This window comes from Gracilinanus agilis, chromosome 3, assembly GCF_016433145.1.
Source record: "Gracilinanus agilis isolate LMUSP501 chromosome 3, AgileGrace, whole genome shotgun sequence".
Taxonomy (NCBI): Eukaryota; Metazoa; Chordata; class Mammalia; order Didelphimorphia; family Didelphidae; genus Gracilinanus; species Gracilinanus agilis.
This window is the reverse complement of record NC_058132.1, coordinates 645,020,949-645,045,537: the sequence shown is the minus strand read 5'-3', so window position 1 is coordinate 645,045,537 and position 24,589 is coordinate 645,020,949. Positions and strand designations below refer to the sequence as shown.

At 38.4% G+C, this 24,589-nt stretch overlaps 1 protein-coding gene across 1 annotated transcript in view; it reads right to left on the bottom strand.

Annotated features, from left to right (window-relative positions):
* TMEM207 (transmembrane protein 207) overlaps positions 1-1,220 on the bottom strand; it is a 26,128-nt gene extending 24,908 nt beyond the window's left edge. Inside the window, exon 1 of the mRNA XM_044669507.1 lies at positions 1,048-1,220. Within this exon, the coding sequence (XP_044525442.1) occupies positions 1,048-1,122 (75 nt within the window). The 5' untranslated portion in view covers positions 1,123-1,220. The remainder of the gene's footprint in view (positions 1-1,047) is intronic.
* Positions 1,221-24,589: the final 23,369 nt, after the last annotated feature.

Here is a 24,589-nt window from a genome sequence, read left to right as displayed (position 1 = left end):
CTTTCTTTCTTTCTTTCTTTCTTTCTTTCTTTCTTTCTTTCTTTCTTTCTTTCTTTCTTTCTTTCTTTCTTTCTTTCTTTCTTTCTTTCTTTCTTTCTTTCTTTCTTTCTTTCTTTCTTTCTTTCTTTCTTCCTTTTTTATCTCTGGTGCCTAATGTAGTGCCTGGCATCTAAGTGCTTAATGAATGCACACTGATTGATAGATGGGTAAATGGGTGGAACCAGAAAGAACAATAAGAAAACTCTCCATTCTTCTTGTGGAGCCATGGATAGAATTTTATATTTATAGGAGATGCCCCTAAGCTTACAGGATTTAAAATAATTCAAGAGTTGGAAAATATTTTAGAGGACATCTGATCCAATTCACATATTTTCCCAATTAGGAAATAGGCCCAGAGAAGGAAAGTGATTAGCTTAGAAGATTGATCCTGGGCAAGTCACAGTTTTGGGACTCATGTCCCCTGAAGTTCTGGGGTTCCATGAATTTTTTGGTATCTTCTAGCTCTAAGTGTAGGTGTCTGTCATCCTATGAATTATCCTATCCAGAATGGGGCTCTCCATCTGTTAATTCCAAATCAAGATCAGAAGATTATCGACTTTATGCTGAAAGGGAATCTAGAAGCCATCTAATATCCCTACCTGCCCTCAATTTACAAAAGAGGAAACTGAGACTGGCAGAAATAAGAAGTGAACCTAGGTCTTCTCTTTCCCCTCTACTCCTCTTCACATTACATCTTAAACTTAAGAGTGTCATTCTATGAATTAGTTGATTTATATATATATATATGTATATTTCTGGTATATCAGAGAGATATAATTTGATTTCTAAAGGAGTAGAATTAATGAAAAGAGAAGGCAGGGTAGGAAGTAATTTGAGTTTAGTGGATACATATTTCATATTTTGATCCCGTACCCATCTAATATAAGAATGCCTAAGAGACTTTACACTTTTTTCCCTCGGGAATTTTGAACTCTTAAATTATTCCTAGGGTAAACAAGATAAGCTATAAATAACCCAAAAACTCTGTTCCCGAGATTAGAGTTTTACCTGAATGAACGTCAAGCCAATGGCTCCAGACCTTGAGAGCAGTGAGGTGAGACTTGCCCTTTCGGGTGGCCACATAACTGATCAAGGAAGGTCCTGGGCTAGCTTGATGCTTGGTGGTCGAACGTGTCTTCCCCAGCTTCAGAATTCAGGTATTGCCCTCTGGATCATGCTCCCGTCCATGGCATGTGTTAATGATCTCTGCTTGTGACTGGCAAATTATATGGTTGAGGAAAGAATGCTGGCTGCTCACACACACTCCAGCAGGCACTGGAGTCCGAGGAATGTTCATGCAAAGGTCAGGTCCTTGGCAATGTGCATGGTGGCCCTTTGCAGTGGGGGATTGTGAAAGATGACCTGAAAGGTGGGCCTGGCATCCAAGTACCACAGCATGGGTTCTTGTGTCTTTCAGTCATGAATCATGTCCTCTTTTTAATGGCATCTAAGTTTGATTTGGATCTCCTCAGTCAGAATGCCTTCTCTTTCCCCTCTAATTCACTTCAGTTGTGTGGTAGACTTGGAATCAGGAATGATTTTATTCAAAATCCCCACAGATACCTACTATGTGACTTTGAGCAAGTCACTTATTCTCCTAGTCTCAGTTTCTTCTTTCATAAAATGGGAATAATGGTAGATCTCTCATACTTACCCACAAATAAAATAAGATAATACATTCAAAATGCTCTAGAAATATCAGTTCTGATTTTCTAGATATTTGTCATCCTTCATGAATTTCCTCCCTTTCGTTGCCTTCTGGAGAGGCCTCAGAAAACGTTGATTTAACTCAACTCTGAACTCTGATGTCCTGCAGCAAAGGGAGAGCAGTACTGAGAGCTAGAAGCAACCGGTCCTCAGTTCTCTGAATGGCCCACGTGTTTTGGCACAGACAAGCTCCCAGTCTCAGTGTTCTAATGTTTGTGAACAAAGTGGCAGTTGTTTTGTTTTAATTAGATCTGTCTGTGAATGACTGGGTTATAGACAAGCTACTGAGGCACATGAACTTCATGTCTAAAACGAAGTACTAGATGAACTCTATGGGGTAGTAATGAGTCACAAGAAACTATGAATTAGGGGATCATTCGTGTATATGTACATCTGTGTACATATTATGCATTTGTGTATCATTCAGATTTTTTTTCTGAGATGAATGTGATGGCACCCAATAATTATAACACAGTTCAATCCTGTACCTGAGCCCATAGGCCCTGTGTTCCAATCCAGACTCTGCTATTTGCTACATGTGTGACTTTGGGAAAGTCACTTAACCCCAATGATGCTTATTATCCTCATCTGTAAAATGAACGCATTAGAGTAGATGGCCTTCAAGGCTCCTTCCAGATTTTGCTCTATTATCCTACGGCATCCAACTCTTAAATTTATAGTTTTTGCTCTTACAATCCTGAGGACCATTCTAGAGAAGGAGAAGAAACTGAAGAACTTGACTGTGCTTTGTAGGGAGATGGTTTCTCTCCTAGATGCAAACCAGGAAAGACTTAGATGACTGGATGGCATAGACAATCTAATACAATTCTTTGAGTGTGGCTATATACATGGGGTAGAGACTCTCCTTCCTTCCCTGGGAATGCCTCCTGTGGTTTCCAGTCTAGCTTCTCAAGGCCCCTATGACTAAACATCTCTTCCAGCCATCAGATAACATAATGAGAAAGCTCATTATGGGAAAGCTGGTGCTTTACCCTTCTCCTTTAGACTTTAAATGGCCTTTCTCAATACTTAATGCGACCAATTTAGAATGTACAGAGGTACAGCTGAAATAAATAGTATAAGGTGAGCCAGCTGGCGCATTTGGCAATGGTCTACTTTATTTGTATATAGAGACGAAACTGCAGCTGGATTCATCCAGGTGGTGGCAAGAGGTGGGCACATCTGCCTTCAATGAGAAGTGCTCATAACCCTAACTCTCCTTAGGTGGGACCTCCCAGAGTGCATCTGGGCATCTCAACTACTCAGATTACTTCTATAAGATGGAAGTCAATAACCCTTTTTCCTTCTGGTAAGTTGGAGAATCACCAAGGACCACCATTTGCCATTCAATAGCAACATCTGGGTCTTTCCATCCCTTTTTTCACCAAACTTTTTTTGTGTATTATCTCTCACAATCAGAGTGTGAGAGGGACTTCTTCAATTCTTCTATTAGTGTCTCAAAAACTTAGCACAAGATAAGCACTTAATATGGGATTTTCATTCACTCATTCATTTAAGGAGGACAAGATGAGCAGGTCAACGGATCATGAAGGTTTCACTGACCCCAAAGCACACTATCTTGGGAAGAGATACAGATCTAATAAGAAACAAAGAAGTTTAAAAGTCCAGATTTTCCTGGCAAGCTCTTGATCATTATTTGATCTGAAGTATGAAACTGGGAACACGTACATTGGAAATCGCAAAAGGCCTTCCAGGGAATAATGATAAAAGCAACTACAAAAATAATAATGTTTTAATAAGAGTAATAACAAGTATTTATATAGTGCCTCAAGGTTAGGAAAACATTTTCTAAAAATTAGCCCATTTTATTCTCTTAGCAGACTTTAAGGGGAGGTCCTATTATTATTTTCATTTTGTAGTTGAGGAAATGGAGGCAGACTCCATTATTATTATTATTATTATTATTATTATTATTATTACTTGGCCTAGGGTCACACATCTCTTAAGTATCTGAGACTGGATTTTAACTGATGTCTTTTTGATTCAAAGGTCAGCCTGCAATCCACTAGGCCTCCTGTCTGGTGAAGGGGAATTCCAAGAAGATGCAAGGACAGAGGAAATGGAAAATAATAAGTGTTATTGGTATAACATAGATATTAAAACAGAAAAGAATTGGGTGACAGGAAAAGTATATTCATTGGATGCAGAAGATCCAGTTTGAGCTATGACTCTCTGCATCCGTTTTAAACTTTGTAGAGTCTACCTTGACCTCTCAGCTCCCTCAGCTGGGGTGATGGGGATGATCATCCTTGCACTACCCACCTTATAGGGCTGTGGACAGAACTAATGAGAATTTACACATTGTCAAATGAAAGATATCTTCGTCTTCACTTCGATCTCTGAGATTCGTGGGGACCAAACACTAGAGAGGAAGTATATGACAGTGAGATTTGAATTTGGAAACTGGATTTTTCTTCATAAAATCTCAGAGTTGGAAGGAGCTCTTTAGTCATCTCATGCAGCTGTGGCCTGAATAAGAATCTCCTCTATGATCTATCTGGCAAGGGATTATCCAATTCTGGATGGAATACCTCCAGGGATAAAGCCCCCTCTGCCTCCAGAGCCAGGCTTTCTGGCTTACAGATTTCTCTAATTGGGATGATATTTCTCCTTACCTCACACTTAAATTTTACACCTCACAGCTTCCATCCATTGCTCCTTTTTCTACTTTTTAAGTCCCCCAAAACATCTTAATACATCTCCTTTTAAGCTCGTTGAATTCCCAAAGATCACTGCCTATCTGCCTTCCAGAGTATTCTTCCCAAGGCTAAACATTCCAAGTTTGTTCAATGATTTCATGTATGTGGTATCAAAGCCCTTCCCCACCCAGCTGTCCTCTTATTATGGCTCTCCATCATTGGAGTCACAAAAGCTCAAATGCTGTCTGAACACTCGTTGGCTTTAGGTAAACAAGTCAATCATTTAGCATCCCTAAACCTCAATTTTCCCATCTATAAAATGAGAACATTTGCAGGATCAAATAAAGAGATGTTTGTAAAGCCCTTGGCATAGTTTAAAACATTTTATGAATGACAAGTGAAATGATTATTTTTGTTGCTGTTGCTAGGTACCCAGAAATGAAACAATTTTTCATATACAAGATTATTACCTGCCCCACTTTCCTACCTTCTTCTCAGGCCTGAACTTCTCTTACTTCAGCTATAAATGACATTAGGGCTTTGGGGGCCATCATGCCATATTGTTTATTTGTGTTGAATTTGAAGTCCTCTAAAATCTGGAAATGTTTCACCCAGTACATTCTTTCTGCCTTGTTTTATCTGATACTTGTGAGAATGATCTTTGACACCAATGAAGTAGTTGATATTTTCCTTATTAAATCCATTTTATTTTAATTCACTGGGCCTTGTATCTATGTGTGTCTATGTGTATGGGTGATATATGTGTATGTATAACATACATGCATATTTTGATATGTTAATGTATGTATATATCCCTCATTTAACACATTAGTTACCTCTTTGAGCTTTTTTTCATTTAAATTCCATTTGCTTACATATGTACCTTCATTCCAATCATGAATACAAATGTAATATAGCATAGGACCAAACACAGATACCTCAGGTATTTATTTCCATTCTAGTTTGTCATTAAAATAATAAAAAAAAATATGTACTGATATCTTGCATTTTTGCATTACCTACATTTCTTAGCATATGCCTTATCCTATCCATACTGGAGAATCATTCCTTATAATAAAGAATAAAAAGAGAAAGAGTAAGATGCATGAATGGAGAGAGAAAGAGAGAGAGAGAGAGAGAGAGAGAGAGAGAGAGAGAGACAGAGAGACAGAGAGACAGAGAGACAGAGAGACAGAGAGAGAGAGAGAGAGAGAGAGAGAGAGAGAGAGAGAGAGAGAGAGAGAATTTGATGATAATATACTGTGTACGAGACAGATAGGTGGCTGAGTGGATGATCTGGGGTCAAAAGTGACCTCAGACAATTCCTAACTGTGTGATTCTGGGCAAGTCACTTAATTCCAAGGATCTTAAGTTCCTCAACCTTCAAGGATCATCTAATGGGAGAATAAAACTCATAAAAAGGCAATTGGGGCGTGGCAGAGAAGTGGAGAAGGTCAGAAGTGGAGTAAAGTAATGAGCATCAATGGTTTGGGCACTTGCTTATATTTGGGTGCTCTGGAGGATGTCACTAATGAAAGGACATAGGCCCAGAGTGGAGGTATCTCTAAGAGTGAGCCCATTGAGAGAGGGAAAGAAGTTCGAAAAAAATTAAGAATTATATAGAGAATATCTGACATTATCATCACTATTTCAGACTAATTCGGGTAACTAATTTCCGAAAAAGAATTGGAAAAAAGAGCTCTCTTCTTTGGGGTCAGTCTTGGTGATTATGGTTTTGCAGCATTCGGTTTTAATTGTTACTTTTTTTAAGGTTCTTATCACTCTTACTGTAAACACTGATTATACTCTTTTCTGGTTATGCTTACTTTGTTCTATCAAACTTTAAGTGTTTTTCTTTATTCCTTAATTTCATTTTTATAGTAAAATTTCTTTATATTCATGTATTATAATTTGTCTAATGATTCTGCAATCATTGGGTATTACTTTATTTTCAGTATCTTTCACTCTCACCCCCAAAAAACCTCCATAATTTTTTAAAGTACAAATTTCTGTAAATAGATTTTCTTTAAAGTGGGAATGCTTTGTTTAACCAAGTGGAATTGCTTGTCAACTCCAGAAGGGGGGAGGGAAGAGGGGAGGGAGACAACATGAATCATATAACTTTGGAAAACTTATGATTAATTTTGTTATTGGAATAAAATAAAGATATTTTTAAATAAAAAAAAACAAAGTCGGATGCTTGAATTCTTAATTCTAAAAAAATAAAATAAAATATTTAATTGAATTCCTTGGGGTATATGCCTAGCAGCAGAATTTTTGGTTGAAAGCCAGTGGCCATTTCAGTCATGTTGTATAATCCCAATTTGCTTTGGGGAATGTTTGAACCAATTAATAGCTCTCTGTCCTGTAAGGAATCATGTTTTTTTTTTTTCTAGTATCATCTATTCTCATTGAAGTTTTCACTGTAATTTCTTAACCAAGTCAGTGACTGGGTTCAAATTTTGGCCAATTTAATCTGACAGTCTTCCATGTTCAATGTTTGCTTTGCTGCTTGACTTTGATCCATGTCTATAACTTATTGATTGCATGGTCTTTGGATGTCGTTATTTAACTCTCTTTTCTGATACCTCAGCATTCAAAGGCTTTGATCATCATCTGATTTTCAATTTGTAGGTTTTTCATACTTTGATATCTTTGATTACATTCAATGTCCCTGGTACCATGGGCCCAGAGCAAAGGAGGAATCTGTCCGATAAGGCAACTAGTTGAGTCAAGTTCAGCTGCCTTTCTTTATACTCTCTCACACTAATGAGAATCAACCTCTGGTCAACTTGGCCTTGAGAATCACTCATCACAAAGGTAATTGTAAAGAGCTATAATGAATTTGAAGAAGGGAGAATACATATTTCTAGCATTACAATTTTTGTGATGGCATCAGAGACAGAAGGGCATCTCCTTCTCTTCCACTCTGCTTTGCCTGGTTGCAAAGGGTCTCCCTGATGCCAGGGTAGAGGCATTGTGGGCACAATGGTTTCATGTGCCTCAAGCCAACAGGTGGAAGGATATTCCCATTTTGTCTTTCGAAAAAAAAAGAAACAAACAAACTTTGACATTGGTTTGTTCGACATTCATTACTAGATTGTACCAGCAACTCTGGGGTCATGTCTGCAATGGGCCATTAAGTTTGACTCTTTGCAGATTTAACACAAATTATAGCACGCTGAGAAGTGCTCTGACATAACTTAAAGTTAAATATTGGCCGTGAATGCCATCGTTTATATAATGATTGACAAAGCAGGTTAGTTTGAGATGGGTTAAAGGAACTTTTACATGAATGCCCCCAATAGAAACTCAAGGGTTTGTCGTTGGTTGGTGGCTTTGTTTGAAACCTTTCAACCGAAGAGGCAACTGCCATTTAGTTAGTGACCAGGGAGAGTGTGATTAATCTACTTCTGAAAGAGTTAAATTCATCAAGCAGTTATGCTCAAAGTACTCTCATCACTTAGGAAGCAATAATCACTGCCAAACAGATTTTGTGTTCAAGAACCTTGAGACAAAGCTAAGGAAGGACAGGTATACAAACAACAAGGATATGAGAGGGAACCAATTTAGGGTCAAGGGGAGAGCCAAGCAAAGAGCTATGAAAAACTGAAGTCAGAGAAGATAATTTTTACTTGGGTAGACCAGGATCATTTTCAAGGGGGCAGTAGTACCAAATTTAGGACTTGAAGGAAATGAGATTCTTTACCAAATGGAACCTGAAGGTATGACTCTGGAAGTCCCTTCCAGTCTGAGAGAGTAATGAGGGCTAAGGGATGAGGGAGGGCAGGATAAGAACTGAGAAGAAAAGATCTCCTCATTTAACTGGAATGTTGACTATGTGAAGGGGTTAATATAAAAATAAGGTGGCCGAGGTAGTTTTGAACTAGATCATGCAAAGCCTTATGTGCTGGGGTCAGGAATTTATGCTGTATTTAGTCAGCAGTGGGGAGCTAATGGAGGTTTTGAGTCATGCGGCACAGGCTGATAACAGTACATTAAGATGATTTGATAAGTGGTGTTGAGATGAATTAGGAAAGGGAGAGGTTTCATCAGGAAGATCTAATAGGAGGTTATTTCATTAGTTTAGATAGGATGAGGTCAGATTTAGATTTGGGATTACTAAAACACAATTAAGTGGAAATTTTGAGGACTGGCCCAGAGATGCAAGAACTCTGGTTTCATAGAAACGAGGTCCAATCTTAGGGTCCCTCCCAGACAATTTATGAATAAACAAGCATTTATGAAGTATTGATCATTCATTTCATTTTTATTTTGAATATTTCCCCATAGTTACATGTTTCATGTTCTTTCCCTTTCCCCAAGTCCCCCTAACCCCCTTAGCTGACCCACAATTCCACTGGGTTTACATGTCTCGTTGATCAAGACCCAATTCTATATTATTGATAGTTGGACTAGAGTGATCGTTTAGTGTCCTCATCCCCAATGATATCCCAATGAACCCATGTGTTCAAGCAGTTGTTTTTCCTCTGTGTTTCTCTTCCCACAGTTATGAAGCATTGATCATATGCCTGGCACTATGCTAAACTTTGGGGTACAAAGAAAGACAAAAATAGAACACTTTCTCCTTAGCTTATTCTCTTCAGAATAAGCTCAACAGAACAAGTTTCAGAACAAACTCAGAGTTTGTTTGGAGAGGCATTCCAAAACGCTTGTATTGAGATTTCCATGGTGAAATCAGTCAATAAAAATAAAGGCAGAGAAGGTGGAAAAGCATAGGTTTTCTGTTTCTCCATCTTTTGGCATTAGTTATTTGCTACTCATTTTACTACAGGACCAAGCACAAGAATATCTATATCTCCTTCCTCTAAGAGAGACAAGTTCCTCAGGCATTGCCCCTTTTAAAAATTAAATCTTTAAACGCTTGGATTTAGGGTCACTCTTGAGACAATCCTCATGGTTAGTGCTGTCCAAGAAAATTTCCCTTTGCTACTAGAAGTCTCAATTCTGATAAGAAATATCCTAGCCTGTTGAGCTCCCTACCCTCTCACCTATATGTTAGGGTACAGTTAATTGATATTTACTCAATCAAATCATCCTATTCCATTTAAAGTAAGTCATATAATGCTCAACCAATCTTAATCAGAGGATTTAAACTGAGTGAAAAGTTTTTGAAAGCTATTTGATGAGGTCAAATTAAATTTAAAAAATAAATCTATTCCAATTGCTTGAGGGATGCCATCATGCCCTATGAGTCTTGGTTAAAGGCAGGTATAGACCCCTCAGGGTGTTCCTGGGAGTGGTAGTATAGGATATAAAGAATCCTAGTAAACCTCTGAAAAGGAAGTCTTAGAGGGTAAGGAGACGTCCTATCTTTCTCCTTATGGTAGGTCCCTTTATCTCTTTGGCTGAAGGATGACTTTGAAACCCTCAAAGAGTTTGAAGTATCAGTTGGACTTTTTATCTTCCCACTTGTGTCCTAGAAGCATTTCTGGATCAGATTTTGGCAATACCTACACTTGGAGCCAAGGACAGACTGGATGTCAATTTTTAGTTTCCCAAAGAAGTCAAGTAAAAAACTGCACTACACTGTGGCTAAGGCAAATTTCTTAGCAACTCAGTAATGGAATAAAAGGACTTCTACCAAAAAAATCTGTGAGTTTTGTCACATGTGCTCTCTAAACTTAAATCAACTTTTTCCTGAACTCTGTATATACTTAGCAGAATATATGTTGTAGATTTTCTTAAAAGTGTACCAAATGTTCTTATTGCACTACTTTAGTAAATACCTTTCTCTAGAAATTGCTTAAGTAGGGCTAATAAAATGGAAAGTTTAGCATACCGGTGGGGGCTCAAGCTGATGACATTAGAGAATTATATCAATTGTTCATGGATACTGCTAGAAGCATGGAAGTTCAGGAATGTAGTCTTGCTCTATGACTAGCCAGAGAAATTCTAGCCTTGGAGATTAATTTATTGGTGACACTAAATTTGATCGCTACCAAATACATAAGTTTCGAATTTGAAGAATTCAGGGATCATACCTTGTAGTTAGAGAAGGGAGTAGGGTTGGATATTGAGTAGTACTGCTTATTCAATAAAGAAGGGGACCACCTACATGATCTTCACAGTTAGAGATGCAGTAAAGGGGAACAAATAGATGACACATTGGTAGTTTCAGGCTTGGAGTCAGGAAGACACATCTTCCTAAGTCCAAATCTAGTGTCAGATACTTTTTGGCTGTGTGACCCTGGGCCAGTCACTTAACTCTGTTTGCCTTAGTTTCCTCATCTGTAAAATGAACAGGACACTCCATGATCTTTGCCAATAATACCCCAAATGCATCATGTAGAGTCTTACATTTCTGAAATAACTGAATAACGACAAAAAGAATACCTGTGATTTAGGGAAGCAAAGGGTCTGGACATTGATACCTATCTGTTTTATAATACAGTCTTCTGTGATCAATGCATATCCACTTAGAAGAAATTATCTGTGTAGTAGCTCCAAAGGATGCCTGCATTCTTGCAGACTGGTTAAATCTTTAGGGAGCACTGCAAGTTTTGTGGAGGAGGATTGTATAACTCATTGTCAGAAAGTGTTGATTCTCCAGAATGTGAGAGAGTTGCCAGAAGCTTAATTCCTTTGGAAGAGAAGTACTTTACCTGCTTTTGTTTTCTCTTTATGGGTTTTGGACAGGCCTTGACATCTCCCAAATTTTCTGTGGGCTACAATAAAAGTGGTCCTAACTGGATTTGCCCTTTCCTTTTACTATTTGTAAGGGAACAGAGGAACCTGTTGGCCATATTTGCCCGAAACCTAGACATTAACAACCTTCATTCATTATAGCCATATTCATTAACCCTCTACTATATATCAGGCACTGTGCAGGTCTGGGACACATAAAAGCAGAAATAAAATAGACCCTGCTTCCCAGGGAAGTATTATCTCCATGCTTTACCTATATCTGGGGATAATAAAACTATACAACGAGAAGTAGTGACCTAACCCCAGTCCACCCACTTTTCTCTTTTCCTCCTACTCTCTTGTTCTTATGGTTTTGGGTTAAGATCTCTTGATATGTGGTACCTATAGAATTATTTGAAACCATATTGCACAAGTACACAAATCAAAGATGGGGGAAGAGTCCCATAGAGCAGTGATGGGCAAACTTTTTAAAGAGGGGGCCAAGGGAAATGCTCATCTGTCAGACTATTTCTAAGGCAACACTTTCAAAGTTTCATTGTATTGTATCCTACTCATTGTATTTGTCAGATTAGGAATAATGTGGCATGGACCGCACCTGGCCCACGTAATCTGCCCATCACTGCCGTAGAGGGTAATTTTCTCCTACTCTCCATCTAGGTCTAGCATTGGCTCGCGAAAATCATCATGTTCAAAGCTGTCACCTGTTACAAATCTCAGACGTGCCTAATAGAAAAAGTGTGTTCAAAAGCTCTAGGTTCTGGGGTGAAGCAAACCCACATCTTAAGAACATCACGAAAAGCTGCCAGCCTTTGACTATCCACAAGAACCAAATAAACCAATTTTTCATTAGACTATGCAGACTTCTGCCAGCTGCTCCACTCCTGAAAGGCAGTTGGGAAGCTGCATTTGAGGGGAGATTGACAATCACACGCCTCAAGGGACAACATGACCTCCACAGAGTCTCCAGCCCACATGGCTTTGGGCAGGAGCCTTTCTTCTACATAATTTGGAATAGAGTGTGGGCTGTGATAGGGTGACACTAAGTGGCTGAACAGAAAAAGGTTTATTAATTGGAAATCAAAGGGGGAAAAAAAGACTTTGCCAGCCTAGGCAGTGTGTATGCCTCTAGGCTATGATGGGAATGGGGAATACTATTGTCTATATTCAAAAATGTTTTTTTAGAGCAGGGGGGAGTAATTCTTTGATAGGTAGTTTGAAAGTCCCACTCTCCTATTGGGACTGACAATCATCCCCAGAGAGTGGGCCCCTTGCAATTTTGACTTTCTACCTCAGTAGGATTACAAAAAAACTGAATAAATTTAACAGATGGGCATTGGATCCCAAATGCTCTATTTAAAAATTAGGGGGTACATACTCCAAGGTTTTTGGTCTATATTGGGAGGAATGGCCTCATGCCAATACCATGCACTATTTTGAGAAACTCTAGGACTTGTGAACCTGTGGAGCTTGGAAGAATATAGCTCCTCTGAGCTCACTGTACCCAAGGCTATGGCAAACTTCTCTAATTGTGGCCTCTATAGAGACTGCTCCCCTGACAAACATTCCCTCCAGGCTCAGCAGAGTTCTAGTTTGGAAAACAGTATGGAGCTATAAAAATAGAAAGAGGGCTAAGACTTTCCTCCCCACCCTTTCCCTCTCTTTCCTCTTCTCTTCTGTCTTCTCCTGTGCTCTCCTCTTTTCTCCTCTTCTCTTCTATCCTCTCTTCTCTCTTCTCCTCTCCTCTCCTCTCCTATTATCTTCTCTCCTCTCTTCTCTTCTCCTCTCTTTTTCTTTTCTCTCATTATTATTTGGAGAATGTGTTTCTATCTCACCCAGATTTAAAATGTGGTGACCACTCACAGATCCCATCACATTGATGATCAGTGTGAAAGCTTTGACATGCTCCATTTATTCCATGAACTAGTTCACCATTTTTTAGGCAATCTAGTGGGCCCCTACTTCTGTGAGTTTAATATACTGGTGTAAATCTTAATTTAGACACCTTATTGACTTTACCCTTATCAAATCTGAGAATTCCTTGGCTCAAGTGATTCACAAGCTTCAGCCTTCCCAATCCAGGAGTCACTGACATGCAATACTCTACCAGAGGTCTTTTCCTTCAGCCCCTTCTCCATGTACCTTCTAGTTCCTACAGGCATGTCGAGTCCATCTCAGGGCTAGGGAACATTGCCTTTGAGGGTCTTTCCTTCTGAATACCAGTGGAAACATTTGTTCTGACAGGATGCAGTAATAGGATAGAAGTGGGAAAATCTCACATATACACCTCCTCCTTTATAATTCACCTGATTATAATCAGAATCTTCTTAAACTCCATGTGAGAGAGGACACACATGGATTGGGTGTGGGACAGTCATCTCTCCTTTATTTAAAAACTTTACAAATTTCATTGAATTATACCCTTAAAAAAAGTTATATGTAATAGGGATTTGCAATTTCATATACAGTGCTCTTCTGCTCTATGTTGCAGAAATTCTCATGTTACTTGATATTGCAGCCATAATTTTTATTTTTACTTTTTTTTGAAATTTGTTTTATTTCATTTATTTGTTTATTTAGAATATTTTCCCATAAAGAAACTTTACAAATTAAATTATATCAAGAAGAGAAATGTTTAGGAGGAAGAAAAATCTTTGCCCCAAATATCTTAGTGTGAAATCCAGGATGTACATGGAACTGACGTAAATGTATAAAACCAGGAGCCATTCCCCAAGAATCAAAGAGTCTGATGAAATCGTTTTCAAAAGAAAAGTTTCAAATCATCAATAAACACATGAATGATTTTCCAAATCACTCATTACAAGAGAAATTTAACCATGAGCTGTCTGAGGTCTCACTTTTCACTGAAAAGATGGTAAAAGACAGACATAGACCATATTGCAGAAAACAGAAAAAAGGACCACTTTCTGCTCAGATGCTCAAGCTGTGAATCAACTGTGCTGTTCAGAAGAAAAAAAAATTGGGAATTGTGGAGCTGAGTTTCCAAACTAAAGGATTCATTCTCAAGGAATGAGGAGAAGGGAAAGATACCTCTAAATTTCATATCACATCACTACCCAGAATAGGGGATTATGAAAACATCAGTAACTACTAATCCATGTGCTAATTTTTTGCAGCTAGCTAAACAATCTGCACCCCCATTGAAAATGTCCTTTAGAAGGGTGTTCATATGGAATAGTAAACTTCCAAGTAATCTTCTCCTACAGATCATGTACTTACAATTGCAAAATTGAAGGAAAAAGGAGATAAAGTACAGTTTGGATAACTCCAGTGACTTTCATCACCCTTAATAAGCAGCCCCTAATTAATGGTTTCTGTTCATAACTTCTAGTTTGCTAGCCCCAAATTCTCTGCTGATCCTCAATCCTTCTTTTACAAATATATACTGAATATTTCTATTTTGCTCTACCTCAGTCACAACATGGCCAAAACCAAATTTGTTTTAGTTTACCCCACTTTATCCTCTCAAACAAAATCTCCCCTTTGTTTGATTTTTCTATTTCTAAAACCTTAAATCATTGTTCATATTGATCACTCAATTAACTTTTGTATCCTCTCACATAGAAAATCTGGCTCATTCAGCTTGACAATGTTTCCTACCTATTCTCACCTCTCTATCCCCACTGCCATCGATTGAATTCAGTGCTTGTTACCTCTTTTTGAGTGTTAGATAATAAATGAATTCATGGTCAATTAAACTTCCCATCACATGAATTTCATCAAAGTTGTGCTGTCCTTGTGTTGTTGGAGAGGGGCCACATTTGGCTAGCCTAGGTTACCTGAGGATTCATGGAGAAGGCTGCATCTGAACTGATCTTTTTTTTTTTTTTTAAACCCTTGTACTTCGGTGTATTGTCTCATAGGTGGAAGAGTGGTAAGGGTGGGCAATGGGGGTCAAGTGACTTGCCCAGGGTCACACAGCTGGGAAGTGGTTGAGGCCGGGTTTGAACCTAGGACCTCCTGTCTCTAGGCCTGGCTCTCACTCCACTGAGCTACCCAGCTGCCCCTGAACTGATCTTTTAAAGAAGAGAATGATTTATAAATGAAGGAATGAGGAGATCATACATTCAAATCATGGATGATGATCTGCCTGAATGCATGTTAGAGGGCAATAATGTACCAAGTTTGGTAATAACTCACAGTTTATATGCATTGGGAAATAAAGTTCATAAAGGACAGTAATATGAAATATTAAGTATCTCCTATGTGCAAGACACTGCTAGATACATAGGATAAAAATCACATAAATTAAACAATTCCAGTGCAAAAGAACATTAAAAAATATGCAAAAGAAAAAACCTAAGTGCTGATTCCTGCCTTGAACTCTTTCAATAACCTTCCTCCACTACTTCCTCACCATAACCATGCCACTGGTAAAAGGCTCACTGAAAGACCAGCACAGAGGTTTGCAAAATAATCCATATCAAAGTCTTTCCCTCTTTTTGTCCAGTGTCATGAAATTCTGGGTCCAGGCTATAGAAGTTTGATTGGGCCACAATCAGATTCCCAGCACTTCAGCAGGTACACCAGAAGAATGTGACAAGATATAAACAAACAAACAGACAAAAACTTGAACTCCGTAATGTAAGCAAGAATAAAGAGAATTGCACAGAAATTTGGAATTTAGAAAAAGAAATATCATTTAGGAGTTTTGCAGAAGCCACAGACAGCATTTAAGAACCAACAAACAAATACAAAAAACGTTTAGAAACTCAGAAATGCATTAAATATATGCATGATATTGTATCAATATATTTTGTCTTTTATACTATAAACATACTAAAGATTACATATACACAAAGGGATATATGTATATGTCACATGTTACATATATTAGTATGAGAATATACATATATGTTAAAATATTTGCATTATACAATTTCTATAAAAGTATACATATAGGCACATTATATATAACATCTCTATATTAACATGTATGTATATATGCACATATGTATATGCACACATGGATAGGCATTGTTTTATATATAATATGCATGTGTACATATTTTATATGTCTAGAATATTAACACGTTCATACATGCCTTCATATGTGTGTGTATATGTACCTGCATCCCTTCCGGACAGAGTTAGGGGCATGACACCTCAGCATTCTGGACAATCCCCTTAAATTTTTTGACCTTACCTTCTGGTGTTATGAGAAGCTGAAGCTGAGTATGTGGGTGATACCCGAGGGTAACACTTTAGTTGTGATAGTGAAACACAAAGGACCCCACAGCAATAGTTGTTGTGAATCTGTTGAACCCAACTTCAGATATAACAGTGTCCCAGAATAGCCAGTCAGATGAAGAATCTGTGATTAGAATCGTACAGCTACTTCTAAATAATTATTCTTTCCTAGATAGGATAATGCTAAGTTGACAGCGAATTATATTTTACTATAACTGATACTATTCTGTGAAATAGATTGGTGTAGGTTGCTGATAATTCAGGTTGACTTGTGGTCTACCCTCACCACAACTTTCCACTACCCCAAACCCAATCTCAGATTGAGATTGATCTCCCAGTTCAAATCCTTCCTTTCATATACCTGAGCTTCAGCTGTCCCGGCACATGCCACCTCCTGCCAGTCTCAGTTCATTCTATGTTCTAATCAGGTAACTGTCCATTATCTTGTTTTCCATATTTCTGTGCAAATTATCATTATACTTTCTACTAGAGAAGGTCTGATTTATTTTTTTTTTCTTTTAGTCAGTGCCTTTGCATGCTGTCTGTGGCTTCAGCAAAACTCCCCTAAAACTCCCATTTAATATCTTATACTCGATTCGCCACATACTGAAACTGTGATGGGAAAAGTCACAATATGGAAAAGATAACTCTGTGTGCATATGCATTTTCAGGAATAAGGAGGTATTTGAACCACTCTTTGCAATAAAATCAGAATTGAAGAGATTACTTGCAACTTTAACCTTCTAAGAAACAGAAATGCAGGAGGATTGAATGAATGTAGTAGCTAAAGACAGAAAGAGCAACCCAGTGACTACAGAGAGATCAGAGTTCTTTCTAAATTTACACAAGGAGACTGGAGTGAAGGTAGCATTCATGTGGAAGAAACACTGAAGAGGCATAGCTGGGACATTATGGACACAACCTGGTAACACTGTGCCTAGAGGTGAAGCAAGGTTTTTTCTGGGAATTGGTTGTCAAAATGGGAATGTGTCTAAAGTGGAGAAAGGTAGCAAGGGAACCAAAGGGAGTGTGAGATATATTTTAGTCAAATCTAAACTAATACTGAGTGAAATGTGATCATAATGGTCTCAGGAAGAAAAGAGTCTTCATAGAGAGAAGGTGAGAAGAAAGGGGAAGTATAGGAAAGGGAGGAGAAGGAAGGTCTGTTTTATAAAAGAATGTATATTTATTTCCAGTGATGAATTCTCCTATAACTTAATAAAGATGATCTGGGAAGAAAGATGGATACTTTTTACTGCTCATGATGTAGAAGATTTGATCACTAAAAAGCTCACACAACTACCTGAGGATAGGTTGGGTGGTTAAACTCCTAACACCTGAGGGAGATGGGAGAAAATGGACTCAGGGAGATTTCAAGGCAAAGGCAAATGGGGAAGAAAAGATAACCAGAAAGAGGACATAGATCAGGGGTGAGCCACATAATCAAAGTCATGATATATGTTTGGGATTCCTATCATAGGACAGTGTCTCTCCATGACCTTTGAGAACTGTCATTGTTTGGGATTGGGGCATTGAATTTGAAAAGAAATATCCCCATGGTGGTTTCTATAAGATTGTTGCAGAAGCTGCCTAGAGGGGAGATCCCAGATTGGATGCGTTGGAAGTTTTGATTCCAAAAGGAATATAGTGAAGTGAGAGAGTCTAGATAATTATAGGGGTCATGAACCATATGAGAGTATAGAGTTGACAGAGACAGAGAGAATAAAAATGAAGAGAATAAGAGAATCCCTCTCTGGAAAAGAACACAAAAACTGAAAATTGGAAAATCATAATAAACAGTACTAATAGAAGGGCAGGAGGGGAAGGAGAAATGTATTTGCCTAATTGAAAGAAAAAATATAGAAGAATTAAATAAGCAGATAAGAGTAGAAAAAGGGGAAAACATTATTAACAAGCAAAACTCCAAAGGGAAAGGTATAATAAATGTGAAGTAATATTAGGTGAAGAAACAGTGAGAAGAACACTTTAAAAAGATGCTAAAGGAACTGAAGAAATATAATAGTGTTTATAGCTTGAGGAAAAAAATGATTTGAAAAAATAATATTCAAGGCAAATGAAGGAAAATATATACTGTAAGAATATAAAATTTGGGTTTTTATGCTAATATGAAAGTTCTAAAGTAATATTGTGATCATTGCTATAAAAATATTATAGCTTCAGTCAAAATGACTTTTAGTAGCTTTATAAAGAGGTTGAAAAAATGAAAGTGGAAAAATGTAAGAAGAAGGTAGAAAAATGTCTAGCCTACCACCCTAAGGGTTGCTCTGGTGTCTAGCTCAGCCCCGGCAGGGCTCAGTGATTTTCAGCCAGAGGACCTGGTGGTATCTTCAGCAAGAGTTCCACCGATGCAGCCTCCTCCAGGAAAGGAATGTCTTTCTGGAACCAATCTCTCCAAAAGTCAGGAAAGGTAGGCCAGCTATTCACCTACCTCACTGATGCAGAGTCTCCAAAGATGAACTCCCAAGGAGAAGAAGATCCAAGGAGAAGTCCAGAAGGCAAAGTCCTCCAAAGAAGCAGTCTAAAAGAGGAGTCATCCTCCAAAGAAGTCCAAAGGAGAAGCCCCCTGGACAGCAAGTTCAGGATTTTTAAAGTCCTTTTTCCATGTCACTTCCTGTCCCTTCCTCTACTTTATAGGAACCAATTGCAGACTCTCAATTTGCCTAGCATTACCCAAGGTGGAGTGGCAGTAGTCTTTGGAGGTATGAATTTACTCTAGTAAATGACTTGTGAATTCTTCTGTTTAGTGTTACATAGGGGTGCTTAAGTTTTTGATTGATTAAATTAAAAGTTGCTGGTTGATAGACAACGAAAGTTTGATTCACGCTTCACAATACCTAATTAATAACTTTAAATGGATTATATAATCCAATAAAATTTTAAAAGAGTAACTAACACTGAATAAAAATATGAATGGAAGTGTTCATACGTCATCATAAAAACCACTGGGGTTGAATAGTGTTTCAGTAGTAGAGTTCTGTGGTCAGATCTGTGATTGAGGAAAATCACTTTGGGAGCAGTGTAGAAGATGGGCTAGAATGACGGAAGACTTGACTTGAGTCAGGAGCACCAACAAAGAGGTTGTGGCAGTAATTCAGGTGAGTGGTGATGAGAATATATAAACCATGATGGTCACTGTAATAGAGAGAAAGGATCAAATGTGAGAAATATATGAAGAAAAAGAAGAAGAAAAATCTGGCAAGGGACTGGATGTATGAGATAAAGGAGAGTGAGGAATCAGGTATTATGCCAAAATTGCAAACAAAAAGGTCGGAAAAATGATCATTTCTTCAGTGAAGGAAGGGAAAGTGGAGCCAGATTTTGAAGTTCCTTTAATGAAGTTTCATCTTCATCTTGAGGCAATAGGGAGCTATTATATTTTATATATTATAAAGTCTTGAACTGGCAGTGACATCACTATCATCACAGATAAGAGATGTTAGAGTACTTTAAGGTTTGCAAAGCACATTATTCCATCTATGTATTAGGGGATTCATTTTATTAGCTAAGTGTTGGGCATATTTAGGAGTGGAGAAGTTGGAATCAGGAAAATTATGTTATCCTCATGTGTTACTTCAGTGAAGTCTTATAGGGCTTGAATTCTCCAGGCTCCCTACAGGCAAGGAAACTCTAAAGTTTACTGATATCATTCCTACGATATTACTTTCAAGTAATCCAGATATAGTCTGACCAGGGATAATCTCTATGTAGCCTTGGATTACATTAGCTGTTTGAATTGATGTGTTGCCCTGCTGTCTTTCATGAAATTCGTGATCCGTGCAAGTGCCTTGATATTTTCCATATAAACGGTCCGGTAGCCATGCTGGTTTGGGGGACCCAGGTGTAGAGTTTTAGATTTGTCCTTATTAGTCATAGGATTCATGTGCATGTGCACCTGGAATGCCCCCCAAAGGTGCCCTGTTCCAAATACTTCATTTTATAGATGAGTAAACTAAAATCCAAGGAGATTGTGAATTGACCAAGGTCATACAAAATATTTCACTGGCATTATATGAATATAGGTAGTTAGTTGGACTGCAGAGTTGCTGTCCTTTCTCCTATATTTTTGTTGGTAACAATTATTTGTTTATATCCCTGATGTTGTCCCCAATGGAAAAGTGTGCTTATGTCAGTATGAGAGAGGTCCTGGCAGTCATTTAATAGTGGGAATCTGCTACTTAATGACAATTCACTAAAGTGAACATTTTTTGGTACTTTGTGATCTTCAAACACTGGAGTCACCATAGTACAATAGAAATGTTGATTGTCTGGAGTCCCAGATCTTGGTTCAAATCCTAATTCTATTTGTTATCTGTATGGCCCAGGACAAACCAATTAAACTCTCTTTTCTTCAGTTTCCTTATCTCCAAAATGAGATGCTCGTACCACATGGCTTCTGAGATCCTCTCAAGATTTAGTTCTATGACTTTACTTTTCTTTTAATTGTTCCTCCACAGAGTCACTCATCAAACTCAAATTAGTGGTCTACCAGGGCGGTGTACAGGACCTTGGGCTACAAATAGAGTGCTTAACACTCCACATTTGGATGTGGTTGGAGATTAACCATGAAGTAACTTCCTAGAGCATTGTTTGGAATCCACTTTTCTCTTCTTTTTAAAAATGAGGTCATTTTCCTCCCTCTCTTCCTTTGTTATCTCTTCTATTATCCACAAACTCTAAGTAATAACTAGCATCTCTAGGATTCCCTGGGTCAGATCTTTCTGTTGGCTGTAGGTGTAATTCTTCAGATGGGAGAGTTGGGCTCAGTTAAAGTGACATGGCAACTTTTTTCCACTTCCTTATCTATTGGGGCTTCAACTATCTATCTAGTTCACCCATCTCCTTCATTGATAAAGAATTTGGAAGCAAGGTAAGACCTTACTGGTTATGGCTTCTCTTGGTCAGTTGTTAACATCACTCTATCTTTCCCAGATAGTGACTCTTTCCTTCCATTGTCTTTCCTCACATACACCTGCATGCTTACAGGTACCTCTCTGATGATAATTACCATAATTACCTTGATTAGCTATTACAAATTTCAGGAGAGCATGGATACTCTCCACCAAGGGTTCCTGGGATTTCTATTCTTGAATATGTAGTGACAGACTTCATTTACACTCCCAGAGTTCTAGGTTATCCCTTCCACTATATACTACCAGAAGGCTGGGGATCTATTCCATTGTGTTTCCCCACAATATTATCCACCAGTGATGCCTACTCCAGTTCATTTGACAATTTTACATACATTAGTTTTGGCAAACAAGATATTTGCTGCAAAGATAACATAAGAATAAAAGTACAAGCTATTCCCTACAGAACCTAGAGGCACACTGTCCCCTCGACCACCCCAGTCCTTGAGGAGAGTAGGATCAATCTTAACGCAGGTTCTTCCTAGCACTAACTCCACCAAGTTCACTTCAAAATGTGACATGGTTGATGAATGGATTAATCTACATCTCTATTACTGTTGGATTGATTGACAAGGCAGGTTGTTCAAGACTTCAGTCATCATCTCTTTTATATAGAAGCAGGATGTAATAGACAGTACAGAGTCAGAAGTGATAGTGAGGTCTTATAGTTTCTGCAGAAGACAGACAGATAAACTGGTACACAGAGACAGACATAAACAGAGAGAGACAGACAGACACAGAGATACATAGAGATGGGGGGAGAGAGGGGGGGAGGGACAGAGAGAGAGAGAGAGAGAGCCTGGAGCACTCTCCACATCCAGAGGCCCATAACATCTTGTCCTCTGACCAGCCAGGACAGAAGAGGTTAATGCCAACCTCGCCCCCAATAACTGGTACCTTTTTGAAATACTTCATTTCTAACTACATAGCAAATCAACCATGTGACTGACATAATAAATCCTGTACCCTGATATAGAAGGTAGGGATATAGGAGGTAGGGATGAGTATTCATGTAGTGTTCCCTTAATCCTCACAATAACCTTGTGAAGTGATTGCTATTTTCAAATTAGAGGAAACTGTGGCAAATAAAGATTAAGTGACATGTCCAGAGTCACATAGCTGGGAATTATAAGAGGCTGTGCTGGATTTGAATTCAGACCTGCTTGCCTCCAGAATAAATGCTCTATCCACTATGCTATCTGGCTTCCCTTGAACTCAAGGGAAAAAGTGGAGAATTGTGGAGTCTCCAGTCACACAATCTGAAATAAGAAAATAACAAGATCAGAAGTTGCCTCTCCTTCAAAGATCACTCAGTAGCAGCTCTTGCTGACCAGTGATCTAGCTTTCTATGATTCTTTCTCTTGTTTGTGGGAAGGGGATCCTGGACAGTTGGGCTATGGGGAGCAGCAAGTGGTCTCTGACTGAACATTTACTTTGTTGAAGAATCCACAGGAAAGAGCCCAGGAAAATTTGTCAGTCACCAGAAGGAGCCCAGGTATGGGAACAACAAACAAAGGGCAATAGAAGGGGCCCAGTTCTAGGCATAGATGCAACAAGATACGGGTACAGCTATTCTGAATATATGTTTGATTAAGTTAGGGATTTTGTCCTTCCTGTCACTATTTTTTATAAGTCTACACCTCATTTTATAATCATCTTTGTTATATTCCTTATGGTTTTGGGGGGGAGTATAAAGATATATATATGTCATCTTTCCTATGTGGATTACTTTTGATAATTCTGTATTATTTTTGAGTTTGCACTGAAAATCTCTTATGGCTCTTGTGCCGTCTTTCTTATCTTTCTTTTGGGAGCATCAGGTCATGGGGCTTTGCCTCTACACATTAAGCTAAAAGATAGTCTTTGACAAGAGTACATAAAAGCTGTTTGAACAAAAGTGCCATGCTGTTGCACCTGCTGCCTCTGCTATCCTCTTTTGCTGACTCACCTGCCATTTCACCTCTCCTAATGCTCCATTTAGGTTACAAGAAATGAGGAATTTCAAAGAGGAAAATTAGGAGAGGACTTTATCGGGGAAATGTATGATAAGGAAAAGGACATGGGACATTTGGCAGAAATGAAGGATGACAAGTGGATGACCGCAGGGCTCATTGACATCCTTGTGATGTTAGGAAATAAATGAAGAAGGGCCCCAAAATGTTTGGTGGATGTTGTTTGGTAATTTTTCAGTCTTCTGAGACTCTTCATGACCCCATTTGGGGTTTTCTTGGCATAGATGATGGAGTGGTTTGCCAATTCCTTCTCCAGTTCATCTTATAAATGAGGAAACAAATGCAAGTTGGGGTAAGTGACTTTCCCAGGATCACACAATTTTTAAGTATCTGAGTCCAGATCTGAACTCAGAAAGAGGAGTTTTTATGACTTCAGTCATGGCATTCTATCCACTGGGCCACTTAGCGGTCCCTGTTTAGTGGATATTCTGTAGCAGATTTATGGGAAGATGAAGAAAAAAGATCCTATAGGACTAAAAAGTACAGAAGGGGCATAGTCTGCCCCTTTGAAGGAAATAACAAAATCAATGAGAAAAATCACACATCTATTTGAGTATTTGTGTATCAGGGCCCTTCATCTATCATGATTTTTAACTGCTATCCAGTCGACAAAGGTAGCAAATTCACTTGAGGATGAGCTCACTGCCTGACGTCTCTTCATGGTCCTCATCTCAGAATCATAGCCATCGGAGTAGTTATATCCACAATTTGTGGATGGAGGACTTTAATGGCAAGCTGCGATTTTTAATTTTTTTAAGTGTCTCTCCTTTAAAGTACCTGAAAAATAAATTCCAAGTGACACTTTAGTCTTTCAAGCAGTTTCTTCTCCCTCCCTCAATGGTCTATTTGGAATTTTGCCCAAAAATCCTTTTAGCCACCAAAAAGCCGAGGAAGAAGCACAAAGACGATTACTTCTGTATTCTAGTCTTTCTGTCTCACTTTGTGCAGGACTCTGAAGGACGAAAGGGGAGGAACTTGGAAAAAGAAAAACAGAGATGTGTTTTCTTGACGGCTTTTGAGTTACTGATATGGCTGTGCACATCCTCTGGAAGGACTGGACTACAAAATTAGATGATAATATTGGGCACTTTATGAAAAACATTATCAAGTGAATTTTCTCAGTTAAATCATTTAGCAATGAATGCAGACATGTATGAAACCCTAAGACCCATTATCAGCTAATTCATGCACACTATCAGAAATTCCACATTGGCATTGGATAAAAGAAAGACTCCGGCATGATAAATACTAAAAACGATTGCTAAAGACCTCAGGATTCTCGTGACGAGGAGGAATTTATTATATCTCTTTTGTCATAGTTTCTCAATGAATTCTGTTACTGAGTTTCCCATCAATCTATTTGGAA